The sequence below is a fragment of the Laetiporus sulphureus genome, assembly GCF_001632365.1.
Source record: "Laetiporus sulphureus 93-53 unplaced genomic scaffold LAESUscaffold_17, whole genome shotgun sequence".
Classification (NCBI taxonomy): domain Eukaryota; kingdom Fungi; phylum Basidiomycota; class Agaricomycetes; order Polyporales; family Laetiporaceae; genus Laetiporus; species Laetiporus sulphureus.
This window is the reverse complement of record NW_024468526.1, coordinates 339,278-351,427: the sequence shown is the minus strand read 5'-3', so window position 1 is coordinate 351,427 and position 12,150 is coordinate 339,278. Positions and strand designations below refer to the sequence as shown.

The following is a 12,150-nucleotide window of genomic DNA, read 5'->3' as shown; positions in this document are numbered from 1 at the left end:
CCTTTTCGGTAGGTACATCTGTAGTACTCCAATATGATCTAGGAATGGTCAGTTGATGTCGTCAGCGGGTATGTGGGCACTTACGGAGGGAGATCAAGGTCCTCGAAGCGCGGTAAAGCCTCATCGCGTTGGTTATCAAGGTCGACGTCTCCCGTGAGAGGCGTCATGCCGGAGCCGACCGTGGTCGGAATGTCTATGCTCAGGCTGTTGAGGAGGCCGCCGAAATGAACTTTGACATGCAAGAAGTACTGGGATAGCAAACTCCACATGAGCTGCACGCAGTCGAATGAACAGCATCTGGCATACCTCGAGTGTGATGAACGGAAAATTGAACGTAGGGGTGTGTTTGAGTTTGAAAGAAGAGCTGAATGACACCTTCTTGCGCCATCTTCCCTTTTTCTTATCCTCATCATCTGGGAGCCACTCATCTTCGTGAGTCTCAATACTAACGCTCCCAATTGACCCGCCCATGCCGCCCAACGAGGTGAGGGTTTGAGTGCTGGTCTGATCCCATATTCCCGCTTGCACCCAGACTGTGTGCTTCAGTTCGAGGTGAACTGCACTCGGCTCTAGTGGCGGGGACGGCCATGGCTTTTTACCGTCTTCCAACTTGATCGGCTTACTAATCGTTGCGATGGTTATCACAAACGGTATGTCTGAAAGAACAGGATAGACAACGGCGGAGGGACGTTTGAACTATCTCGAGCACGGTCAATGATTTTGTTGCCTATTGAGATTGTCTGACCGTACCTCCAATTGTACATCGCCGTAATCTCCCCAAAAGGCTCGACGTATACGCTTATGCTCCGTAGCAGTCAACCAGGCTCCTGTCCAAAGCTGACCAATCTGCAATTCTGGTTTTACAAGTGAACCAGCTTCATCAGGAGTGAATACGATGAAGGGCCGGAGGCATCGCTTGTTCATCTTCAGCAAGCCTGGCCGCACTCCGACCGCTTCGACATGATAGCGAATATAGGCGTCAGCGACGGGGTGACGAAAGATAAACGAAGGCGGCAGTTCTGCTGGTAGCAAAAACCTAAACGGGATGGAGAGAACGTCTGATCCAGGCGGGGGATAAAGGGTCCCGCGAGTCCAGAGCGATTGATCAAGGCGGACTAGCTCCACGATTTGTCTTGCTCTTTGATTGTTACGGAATATAGAACTGGACAAAGGCCAATCAGATGAGATTGTTCGAAGTTATTTCGCAGTGAGACATACGTCGCGGCGTAACCCCTGAGCTTTACGTGAACTTCTTCTACCTGTTCTTCTTGAAGCGCGCGGAAATTCAACTCCACCGTGCCATAGAATACATCTCCCGCAAGAAAACCACCGCGCAAAGTATAGACGGTGACAGATGGGGGCGCCATGCGGGGGTGTCGCAGCTCGAGTTAACGACAATCTCGGAAGGTGACGGGAGTATATGCGTTTGAAGACGAACGAGACAGATGCGATGCACCAGTGGTACTCTGCTCGTATGAGCGAATCACACTCCGCAGTGCATCGCTATGCACGCCAATATAGCCTGCGTCCTTCTCGGTGCTCTCACACCTGTCAAGGGCACCGCCTAGGGACATTGTCGTCATGCGGCGCTGATAAAAGAAAAAGGAGGAGCGCTTGAGCACTTATCTTAAGAGATTACATTATCACCTCTCCGGATAACCACATAAATGTGTCTGGCTATTGATTTGACACGGGTTGTCCGAAACATGCGCACGCCAGTTGAAACGACCTATACTCAACGCTGGAGAAATCGACAGCGAGCACCACAATCTGACTACTATCACAGTCAACCCAAGCATGTCTGAATTATGGACTACAGTAATCTTATCAGTGAGGCACGGGGAAATAGCTAACGCTTATTAGCCAGCGCTAATCTACTGACGTAAATTACATTACAATTCAAATGGTACGGAATTAGGTTAAATTACATCAAAGTAGGGAAATCGGGGCTTAAGAACGGTGAGTCAACGTAACATCCCAGATCCCGTAAAACCTGCTAATAAGTGGGCCGAATGTTTTGTAGAAGATGTTATGAGTGGGCAGCCTCAATGGGACCCCAGTGATTAAATTAGTACATAGGCCCTCGCAGAGAGACACTGCTAATTTACCACTGGCCGGTTATGCAGGTCGTGGCCATCTATCCTGCTCGCATCCGAAACACCTTCCACAAGATAACGACAGCAATGGACGAGGTTGTTCCAGCTGAGTATCTCTCGGTAGTCACAGCGCGACGTAAGAATGTCTTGAACGTCTTGAAGTGAATTTAGTACAAAGCGAAAGCTTGAGGCAAAGCCTATGGGACGAAGAAATGAGTGACTCATCCGAGAGGACAAGAAGTTCTTTATATGTGTAGCCTCTGTGTAGGCGCTGCTTGTTCCCTCCTGGTCTCATACTTATCGCTCGAGCAGGATGGGAACTAGATGTACGTTATGCTGTCTTTGAGTGACCACATTCCAAACTAATCTGGTACAAAGATTGAGATCAATGTGCGGTACAATGCTCACAAAATGTTGCTACCCGTGTGGTGCAAGAGGCAGTTCAACCGGCATTTCCACCGCGACTGAAGGAGATATCGCACCTCCATCCATCAAGCAAACCTGCGCCGCTCCTGTGATGTCAGCCTCTTCCACGAAGGCAACTCGAAACCTCACAAGGCTATACAGCACTAGGGTCGTTACTCACTAAAATAGTTATGAAACTTTATGATGGGTATAGTCGACAGAGCGTTATTAACATAACAAGAATAGTTTACTTCTCCTTTACGGCAAGTATATGTTTGGTATTCCAATATAACCTAGTGATGGTCAGTTGATATCGTCACTGAGTATGTGGGAACTTACGGTGGGATATCAAGGTCTTCGAAGCGCGGTAAAGCCTCATCGCTTTGGTTATCACGAGCAGCGTCTCCCGTGAGAGGCGCCACGCCGGAGCCGACCGTGATCGGGATGTCCATGCTCAGGCTGTTGCGGAGGCCGCCGAAATGGACTCTGACATGCAAGAAGTACTGGGATAACAAACTCTACATGAGTTGCATGCGGTCGACATAGCAGCATCTGGCATACCTCGAGTGTGATGAGCGGGGAACTGAACGTAGGGGTGTGCTTGAGCCTGAAAGAAGAGCTGAATGACACCTCCTTGCGCCATCTTCCCTTGTTCTTATCCTCGTCATCTGGGAGCCACTGGTCCTCCTTAGTCTCGATACTAACGCTTGCATACGACCCGCCCATGCCGCCCAACGAGGTGAGAATACCAGTGCTGGTATCACTCCATTCTTTCACTTGCACTCGGAATATACGCTTGAGCTCGAAATGAACTGCACTCGGCTCTAGTGGCGGGGACGGCCACGGTTTCTTATTGTCTTTCAACTTGATCGGCTTGCCAATCGTTGCAATTGTTATCACAAACAGTATGTCTGAAAGAACAGGGTAGATGATAGCGGAGGGACGTTTGAGCTATCTTGAGCGTGTTCAATGATTTTGCTGCCTATTGAACTTGGCGTAGCCTTACCTCCAATTGTACATCACCATAATCTCCCCAGAAGGCTCGACGTATGCGCTTATGCTCCGTAGCGGTCAACCAGGCTCCGGTTCAAAACCGACCGATCTGTAATTGTTGCTTTACCAACGAACCAGCTTCGTCAGGGGTGAATATGTACGATGAAGGCACGGAGGCTTCGCCTGTTCCTCTTGAACAAGCCTGGCCGTATCCCGACCGCTTCGACGTGATAGCGGATAGAGGCGAAAGTGGCGCCGTGCTTAGCAATAAATGAAGGCGGTAGCTCTGCTGGTAGCAAAAACCTATACGGGATGGAAAGGAAGTCTGATTCAGGCGGGGGATAATGGGTTCCAGGCATCCACAGCGATTGATCAAGGCAGATAAAGTCCGCCGTTTGGCTCTCTTCGTCATCTGAATGTTTCAAAGCACTAGGCAAATGATGGTCAAATGAGATTGTTCGAAGTGAATGAGCAGTGAGACACACGTTGCGGCGTGGCCCCTGAGCTTTACGCGAACTTCTTTTACCCGTTCTTCTTCAAGTGCGCGGAAATTCAACTCCACGGTGCCATAGACAACTTCTCCCGCAAGAAAACCAGCGCGCGAAATATAAATGGTGACAGACGGAGGAGGCATGCGGGCGTGTTGCAGCTTGAGTCAGCGACAATGTCGGAAGTCAGCACGGGTGCTCGGCATATATGCGTTCGAAGACGTAAGAGACAGATGCGATGCGCTGGTGCTCTGCTCGTCTGGGTGACGCACACTCCGCAGTGCACCGCTATGCACGCCAATATAGCCTGCATTTCCTCGTCGGTGTTCTCACACCTGTCAAGGGCACTGCCTATGGTGCGCGCCACCTAGTCACCGCCACTCTTCTACAATAGCCAATTTGGGTGGGGAGTGGCATGAAACTAGTAAAAACTAGTAGACCCTATCGTACGGTTTCCCAACACGGGCCGCTTATCAGACACATTTACATTGATTTGTGTTTCATGGGCAGCGCACCGTACTGGTTCATAAAGTCACTGAGGATGCGGGCCACATATGCACCTTCTTGCCAAAATATAACTGTAAGGAGTCAATCCTATTGAGTTTCTCTGGGGTGTTATCAAAACATACTTGCGCGACAATTGCGATTACTCATTCAAAACCCTTCAAGAGCACCTATTGAAGGTACTTACCTCCATTGGTCTGGAAACTATCCTCAAATGGAAACATCGGACGTTCCGGTGGCTGCGGATGATTACAGCGTTGTTAAGTTAAGTTCAGGATGCACTTGTATACGCGCTTCCGGGTGTGCCGGACACAAAGATCGCGCCGTGGTGAAACACGTCGCAAGCGTGCCTGGTCGGGTGCGTGCCTGGAGACGGAATGGGTCGGAAATGCAAGGTGAACAGGGGCAGAAGGTAGTATGATATACGTACGTACGTAGCCATTTCCCAGCCGTTCACAGCACTCCATACGCACTCCAACGAGGTCTTTGGGGAACTGGAAGGGCGTGGACTGCTAACAACGCGATGTCCGGCCCAGTAAATTGCAAGCTACAGCACTGGATTGGATATTAAGAACGCTCAGTGAACATATTAGATAATTCGACGTAGCAAGGCAGACGGCCTACATATATCTGTACGTCGACATAGTCTCCCCAAGTGCTCCGTTATATAGATCACGTTGTCGTGGTCGGAGCCAAGGTTCCCGTCGTGCGCGAACCGAGTTATAGAGCATAAGAGCATTCTCCAAAATCGCGTCGGGTTCATCAGGAGGAGATAGGACAGAGGAGCAGGTCCGTTCGAATCTCTCCGCAAAATAGACCATTGACTTTGACGAAACAAAAACAATGAGGTAGCAGAAACCTTGATCAACGCGTCTCCAGACTGACTAGTTGAGATTGATCAGGTCCACATCATTATAAATTCTTATATCACGAATGCGGCGAATCGAACTGGGCATGATAAAACATGATTAGGATAAGATGTGATCGAACATTTGGGGTATTGGAACGAACACTTTTACTCCTGCACAACCTGTGACTTTCACACGGACTCCTTCCAGTTGCGATGGTTTTGAGGAAGCATGCGGAAGTTCAACGCAATGGTGTTGAAAAGAAGCACTTCGGCGAATACATTCCCAGAGGTCTGATCACTAATCGGCTGCGCCACATGGCCACCCTAGGCAGCTGGTAACAGTAGCCTTGAGTCTCTCTCGTTTGTGTCCTTGCGACAGCGCGTGCTTGGTATTGAGCTCTGTCAAAGCGTAGCAGACACAATCACCGCTGCCATCAGGGCTCCATCCTGCAGGCTGCTAGCTGACTTACGACTGGCTTGGACTGCCGGCGTTGGCGCCACCAGTCTCGTAATCCGCGACTTGTCTCACACCAGGTCTCACACCGTGTCGACAAGGTTCCTATGCTGATCTTTGCTCTGAGGTCCGCGGAAGTGACACAGACGATGGATAAGGTTCAAAGAAATAGGTTGCTCTCTGATAACCACATATCAGCCGACTCGGCTTCGTATGCTGACGAATCGATGAAAAAAATTATAGCTCCTTGGCTCTGTCGCACTTTCTTGCTGCAAAGCAGGCCGATGGGACGCCAAAAAAAGCTTCCTATCAAGTATAAGCTTCGCTCCTTCGCCGCTGCTCATATCTCCGCCCTCATTTACTCTCGAAAAGCGCAAAAAGTCTGAGTCCGGAAAGCCGCACCGTGATCAGGCCGCAAACATAACAGCCGCAGCGGCAAGCTCGGTACACCAACACGTGCATCTTGATAGCCTTCAATTATACCCCATCCGCCGACGCCCTCGAGCCCTCCGCGCACCGTGATACCAAGCATCGACATACCCGGACATTGCGACACGACAGGTGCGTCTCGCGGCCGTCAGAAGTGCTTCGAGATTCATTCCATGCGATGCAGAAGCCCTGCATGAGCCTCCAGAACCCCCAACGGAATGACATTAAGCGCATCATCAACGCCCTCAGCCGCCAGGCTGTCGAGCTGCAGTCCCAACGAACACTCCTCATACGCGTCATCCAGGACGATCCGAGTTATGTGGTGAGCGAGCTCGCTCTTCTGCTACTTGCAATCTCATGAGGCTTTGCCAGGAGGAGATCCTCCGCGTCCCCCATGGTGTGCAGTACCTGCTCGATTCCGACCCCGCGCGATACCACCACACGGAGGCGGTTACGAACCTGATCCACCGAGTTCAGCGTATCGAGGCCTCGCTCGCACGCATCAAGGAGAAGACGACAGAGCTCCTGTTACTCATCCCACCAATCGCATCCCTCCCCGAGGAGATTCTTGCGCTCATCTTCCAGGCCGGCAGTCTTGCGGAACATAAGAGCGGCCTCCCTTTTCCCATGCTCATTGCCTCCGTATCGCGTACGTGGCGCAAGATCGCTCTAAGCACGTCCACCCTATGGACGAACGTGTACACCCCATTGTACCGACCGCGACACTGGCTCCCGATAGCGCTCGAGCGCTCTGCCACACAGCCGCTCGACATCACTCTCGACTTCCGGACGGGTCTTGCTCCGAGCAGCGAGGCGGTGGTAGCGTGCATGGCGGCAGTGTCCGCCCACATGTATCGCTGGCGGCGCTTCACGCTTATCACGCACCACAGGAATGTCGTGCTGTTGATCGGCGAACTACTCGCGAGCGCTCAGTCGCTCTCTCTCCAGCACCTTCGCTTATCCCTCACTGGCAGCGGCCCAGCCGGGAACCAGGAAGTATCCATTCCACGCCTGTTCGCCGGGGGTGCGCCTGAGCTACACTCCGTGCGGCTTGATAGCGTTGTGCTTCCATGGCGAAGTCCGCCGCTAGTCGGCCTGACTATGTTGGACATCCGGTGGTTGTGGTTTCGCAAGCTCATGTACTCACAATTTCAAGACCTCCTTGCCGCATCGCCCAATCTCACAACACTAACCCTCCGTGGAAAGCACATTGATCTACGCCCTGGCGGATCATACACCCCCATATATCTACCTAACCTCCGTTATCTGGAGGTATCCGGCGACAAGGTCTGTCTTCTATGTGCGCTGCTGGTACCACCCGCCCTCGAGACCTTGACGCTTGCGAATGTCGACGAAGGCGAGTTTCGTGAATTCATGAGCTGGTTGCCGTACTCGGGTGCACGGTATTCAGCTCTGAAGTCCCTTGTGCTTCTGAACGTAGCAACCTGCCCTCTATCGCGGGAGTTTATCGCCGCATTCTCTACCATCACGCAACTCACTATCATCAACTCTGGCGCAGAACGATTTTTGGAACTGCTTCGCTCAAAACAAACTTTCGATCCTCGCATGCCAGTCACGCTGAACTGGCCGGGTTTGAAGAACGTCACCATGCTGGACGATACGAGTTATGACAAGGTGTACGGGATGGTCGCAGAACGCGCTGCTCATTGCCTGCCCTTGCACCGTCTCATCGTGCACACGGAATTTATCCACAGATACCTCATGACGCCGCTCGCGCAGTTCGTGAAAATTGACAGCGTGACTTCCCTGGATCGGGAGCCGTAGATACTGCCCACACCTTAGTGTAAGCTGTTTTCTATTTTCGTTCCTTCTCAATCGCGGTGACGGTGCTTGCATAAAGGTAAATATCCCAATGCCGAAGCTGAGACTGAATCAGCAGTACATGGCATCGAAATCTGCTCTTGCAGCTGTTACTCCTTGCATGAATCCCTGCTCTGACAAATCGAGCAGCTATTAGCACATCGCTTTCCTGAATGCGCACTGGCACTCACCGTATTCCCATATGTTGCCTTCTCCTTGCCTCCTCGCATGCTCCTGCGCTCGCCGTTTCGCCCAAGGTCCCTTGAAGCCTAGTTCCGAAACAGGAGCGGAGGCAAGCGGCTCGGCACCAAGAAACACCCATGCGTCTTCCCAACCTTGAATGAAGCCTTCCCCAAACCGTTCATGTTCGTAATGCCCAGGATATTGCTGCCAGTATGCGGTATGTTCGCCTGGAAACATGCAGAATATATCTTTATTTAGTTCACCTAAGCTCCGATGATGGCGAACGGCCTCACCCAAAGCCTTGTCTCGCGCCAAATCCCTTCGTGGTGCTATGGCAGCGGTATCTTCCACTGGCTTCCTGCGGCGTAAGCCCACCAGCGCGGGAAACACTCCTGCTTCCACGGCGTCTCTGAATGACCAGCCCTTATCTCCGCTCCACTGTTTCTTATATGTCCAAAAGAACCAACCAGCGCAATGGCGGTCATACAGTTGCAATTGTGCCGCTATGTAGTCCCTCCTTGCAGCATCTTCGTTCTGTATTCCTTGGACAGAGCCCGGGTTCAGCGCTCCGGACCATTCACCGACGACGAGTCCGCAGCCTGCACCTTCGAGTTTTTGCGAGACTCGGGCGAACATTTGTGGTGCCGATTGGTTCGGGTCGGACAGGGCTCGTGCGTGCTCCGTAGCAGATGTGGAACTATCCTGAGGAGTGAAGCAGCGATACAAGTGGTGGTCGAGCACAATGAACTGGGCACCGGAGTTGCTGATGAAGTCCGCGTACTCGTCCGTCATCCACGCGTCGCCGATATACAGCGGGATGGAAGAATCGATGGACCGAAGCGCCCTGAATGTGTCGAGGTACCATTTCTCCAGCGCTTGTTTATGGGATTGCGGCTGAGGCTCGTTGAGAAGCTCTATCCCGACTATATTTGGGAGCGGTGGAGAGTGCGAGGGGGCGAATGCTTCGAGATGGGACAGGAGCGAGGACAGCACGTGCGTTGTGTGAGGCATGTTGGAAGAATTCGTGAAGAAGGATGGATTGGAAGATGATGTTCCGGAATGCGAGTCTGCATTCTGCTTCCCAGGGGCAGCGTGTAGATCTGCCGCAACGGTCAAATATAGCACGGCGAAGAATACATGGGACGCCTACCGATTAACACACCGAGACCGTGTTGGTGAGCCGTGGCGATAGCGTTTGTGATGCGAGGCCATGCACCGGCGAAGACATGCTCAAAGTCTGCAAAATCTGTGTTCTGAAGCACGGAGGGATCTGCCCCACAGACATGATAGTATCCAATCTGTGCCGGGAGGTCATATAGCTTCTATGATATGCGAACATTGAGCGTTCGAGACGGACGCACCGGGATGCGAACTGTGTTGATGCCTTTATCGGCTATCCACTTCCAATCATCTTCAGTGATCCAGGTGTCCCAGTGCTGTTCTAGGATCTCCTTAGCGTTGGAGCCACGCGCGACGTCCAGGTCGCTTTGCGCAGGGGAGGCAGCGCAGCGAAACGGAGAGTCTGCTATCCAGCGTTCCAGCACGAACCACGATCCTATACGTACACCAGCCAGCCAATTAGTATTATCGGAGACGCCAGAAGATGGTAGTTGCATACCAAGGTTTACGCCACGTTGTTTGCGATGGCGAAAGAAATCTATTTCTGTCGGAAACGGCGATGTTGGCTCTGCGTAAGGCACTGCTGTCTGAGGCGCAGACTGCGGGTTGAGGTGATTCTGCAGGAGTTTGGAAAGCTTATGCATGGTGGAAGATGCGTAGCAACATATACGGCGCTCGTCCGGCTCCCGAGATATGACGTCTGCGGCAAAAGGTTGTGGTTGTCACCTGACATTACGATCGGCTGCACACGAATTAAATTGTTGTTGCAGCGAAATGCAGAAAAGAATGTCATGCCTTTCAGTCCCACATATAAGCACGTTCGTATCAACGATACAAATGACGCAGAGGTAACACCGGATGGAATAGCATTGACTGAAGCGGTACATAACTTCCATCCTTCATCTCGTCGTCCGAACATCACCTTAGGATTTTCAACGGTTAGAGAAAGTTTATCCTCAATAAACTGCCGTGCAGGAACTACCTTCTATACTGTAAAAACTTATAGAGCCGTTAACGGCACGCATTCGTCGAAGGAGACGCGGGGTGCGAGGACGTCGTGCCGCGATATGTCACGTATCACGTGGGAAGTCACAGTCACTTCGAACCGCACGCATCTATTCAAGTTCATCGCTCTTGGCCCAGCGTCTTGATCATCCTGCAAGCTGCAGCGCATCGTGCTTACAGATTCCATCGGTCAGAGCCTTGCGTAGCGGCTTGTGCTTATATCTATGCTCAATATGAAGACGGATGCACTTGTCATCGTGAGACTGGGTCTGTACCCATTTCAGAATCAGATACGTTCGAACGATCTCTCGTCTTTGTATCAAGCGGTGTACGCGTGTTGCAGGTAATTATCTTAACGACTCGATTTTTTCCTGCTACTGATTCATATTGGCCGTATAACCTGCAAAGATTAGTCACGAGTGGAGCTGTATATTTATTTCTCTTCTCTCTTGGCGGGCTCCAGAACCTGGGCGACCTGTGAGGCTTACAGAGTCCTTGTGGCAAAGCTAATAGCTCGATCCATCGTCGGCAGGGATATACCACCGAGGTCTCGAACGTCTCCCTTCGAAAGCCATCAAGCCCACCTCCTTAAGGACTATGCAATCTACTCGTCAGGCATCTCGCAGCTCCTCCATCTCTGTTATTCATCACCTGATAGTCCGTTCTGGTGTTATTCGCCCCGTTGCTTCTCTAATCATCCGTCCCATCAAGAGAAGCCCGCTTCACACTATGGAACCCCGGTTTCTCAACGTCAGTTACTGATTATTGGAGTTCTTTCCCGTCGATCTCATCGAGCGCTCCACTTGTCCTCGGAGTTTGCTGTTTGTTCGCTCGATCGGTCTGGGCCACCTTTGCGTCGCGAACACGTTCCTCAACTCATGCTGTGCCCGTTCTACCTGATTAGCTGTCATGAATCCGTGTGTAATGGATCCCTTGTTGCTGCATCTCACATGTCGTGATGGGACGACCCATGCGGCCTTCAAGCTGCAGACACGTTCATGAAGCCCGCCAATTGCAACCAAGCAAGCGTGCAGAAGCCCCGAATCTCTGCGGCCACATTTGCCTGTGTAAGCAAACACAGACGTTAGCGAGTATGTTCGGCTGAGCAGATTACTTCAGGAGAGTGTCCTCCACAAGTCGGATACATGATCTCGCTCCGGATCGATAGCCTCGAAGCTCTTATACTCCTGTGGCATCATCGACCGCCACGCAACATGTACGATTATACTACGATCATCCAGAAGTCTTTCTTCAGGGATCATTGGAGCGCAGTTAAGTGAATTCGCAGAGATACTAGAGCACGGTCGATGGAGACTGTGCGTGCCAATGCCTTTACTTTCCTGGAAACTGACTATCGTTCTACCGTTGGAACTGAAAGATATGTCAGTCTAGACGGTCTACACGTAAAATTCTGCTGCGGTTTACTGATTAGGCAAAGTAATAGCCCGTCTTCTCGATAAGAAGCGTTCTCTGGCATGATCTGCGCCAATGCCGCCGGACAAATTCCCTTGAGGCTCTGCTCTTTATCTCATTACTCAACGAACCATGGCTGACTTCTTGATATCTGAAGCCCCGCGATTGCAATGTGTCGGCTATGGATGGACCTTATCACCTCGACTTGCATCCACGTTCATGCAGACTAGCCCCCGCCCGAGGTTTTGATATCCAGCAGAATGTGCTTCTCTCGGTGGTAGGCGAACGGTCTTCTCATTCGTTGTTCCGGCGACATGAGGCGGCTTCTGTCCGGTCCAACAAGAACCAACAAGATTTTGAAATCCCTCGACGGATCGGATTCCAGGGCGT

The 12,150-nt window shown here is 51.6% G+C and overlaps 5 protein-coding genes across 5 annotated transcripts; 1 reads left to right on the top strand and 4 right to left on the bottom strand.

Annotated features, from left to right (window-relative positions):
- Window positions 1-80: 80 nt before the first annotated feature.
- Window positions 81-1,367, bottom strand: LAESUDRAFT_652064 (uncharacterized protein; the record flags this gene model as incomplete). Its single annotated transcript, XM_040904332.1, has 4 exons — window positions 81-248; window positions 307-696; window positions 751-1,162; window positions 1,219-1,367. The coding sequence occupies 4 exons, from the start codon at window positions 1,365-1,367 to the stop codon at window positions 81-83; spliced, it is 1,119 nt and encodes a 372-aa protein (XP_040764800.1).
- Window positions 1,368-2,748: 1,381 nt separating this feature from the next.
- Window positions 2,749-4,128, bottom strand: LAESUDRAFT_758872 (uncharacterized protein; the record flags this gene model as incomplete). Its single annotated transcript, XM_040912507.1, has 7 exons — window positions 2,749-2,794; window positions 2,841-3,004; window positions 3,063-3,452; window positions 3,508-3,555; window positions 3,622-3,754; window positions 3,804-3,923; window positions 3,980-4,128. 7 exons carry the CDS (start codon window positions 4,126-4,128, stop codon window positions 2,749-2,751), a joined length of 1,050 nt encoding a protein of 349 aa, XP_040764799.1.
- Window positions 4,129-6,266: 2,138 nt separating this feature from the next.
- LAESUDRAFT_130486 (uncharacterized protein) lies at window positions 6,267-8,099 on the top strand. Its single transcript, XM_040901281.1, has 2 exons — window positions 6,267-6,541; window positions 6,592-8,099. The coding sequence occupies exons 1-2, from the start codon at window positions 6,398-6,400 to the stop codon at window positions 8,002-8,004; spliced, it is 1,557 nt and encodes a 518-aa protein (XP_040764798.1). The 5' UTR covers window positions 6,267-6,397; the 3' UTR covers window positions 8,005-8,099.
- On the bottom strand, window positions 7,813-9,473 carry LAESUDRAFT_725407 (glycoside hydrolase family 5 protein). The gene is made up of 3 exons (XM_040908817.1): window positions 8,517-9,473; window positions 8,232-8,450; window positions 7,813-8,174 (listed from the first exon to the last, which is right to left on the bottom strand). Exons 1-3 carry the CDS (start codon window positions 9,232-9,234, stop codon window positions 8,113-8,115), a joined length of 999 nt encoding a protein of 332 aa, XP_040764797.1. The 5' UTR covers window positions 9,235-9,473; the 3' UTR covers window positions 7,813-8,112.
- Window positions 9,474-9,480: 7 nt separating this feature from the next.
- Window positions 9,481-9,993, bottom strand: LAESUDRAFT_725406 (glycoside hydrolase family 5 protein). Its single transcript, XM_040908816.1, has 2 exons — window positions 9,842-9,993; window positions 9,481-9,778 (listed from the first exon to the last, which is right to left on the bottom strand). Exons 1-2 carry the CDS (start codon window positions 9,984-9,986, stop codon window positions 9,546-9,548), a joined length of 378 nt encoding a protein of 125 aa, XP_040764796.1. The 5' UTR covers window positions 9,987-9,993; the 3' UTR covers window positions 9,481-9,545.
- Window positions 9,994-12,150: the final 2,157 nt, after the last annotated feature.

What these genes read in the sequence shown, in the direction of transcription:
- LAESUDRAFT_725407 (XM_040908817.1), bottom strand. Translation starts at nt 9,234, where the DNA reads ATGCCTCACACAACGCACGTGCTGTCCTCGCTCCTGTCCCATCTCGAA. An exon ending in GGCGCGAGACAAGGCTTTGG is followed by an intron (nt 8,451 to 8,516) that starts GTGAGGCCGTTC and finishes GCATGTTTCCAG; the next exon opens with GCGAACATACCGCATACTGG. An exon ending in AGGCAACATATGGGAATACG is followed by an intron (nt 8,175 to 8,231) that starts GTGAGTGCCAGT and finishes TCGATTTGTCAG; the next exon opens with AGCAGGGATTCATGCAAGGA.
- LAESUDRAFT_130486 (XM_040901281.1), top strand. Translation starts at nt 6,398, where the DNA reads ATGCAGAAGCCCTGCATGAGCCTCCAGAACCCCCAACGGAATGACATT. An exon ending in AGGACGATCCGAGTTATGTG is followed by an intron (nt 6,542 to 6,591) that starts GTGAGCGAGCTC and finishes AGGCTTTGCCAG; the next exon opens with GAGGAGATCCTCCGCGTCCC.
- LAESUDRAFT_725406 (XM_040908816.1), bottom strand. Translation starts at nt 9,986, where the DNA reads ATGCATAAGCTTTCCAAACTCCTGCAGAATCACCTCAACCCGCAGTCT. An exon ending in ACAACGTGGCGTAAACCTTG is followed by an intron (nt 9,779 to 9,841) that starts GTATGCAACTAC and finishes GTGTACGTATAG; the next exon opens with GATCGTGGTTCGTGCTGGAA.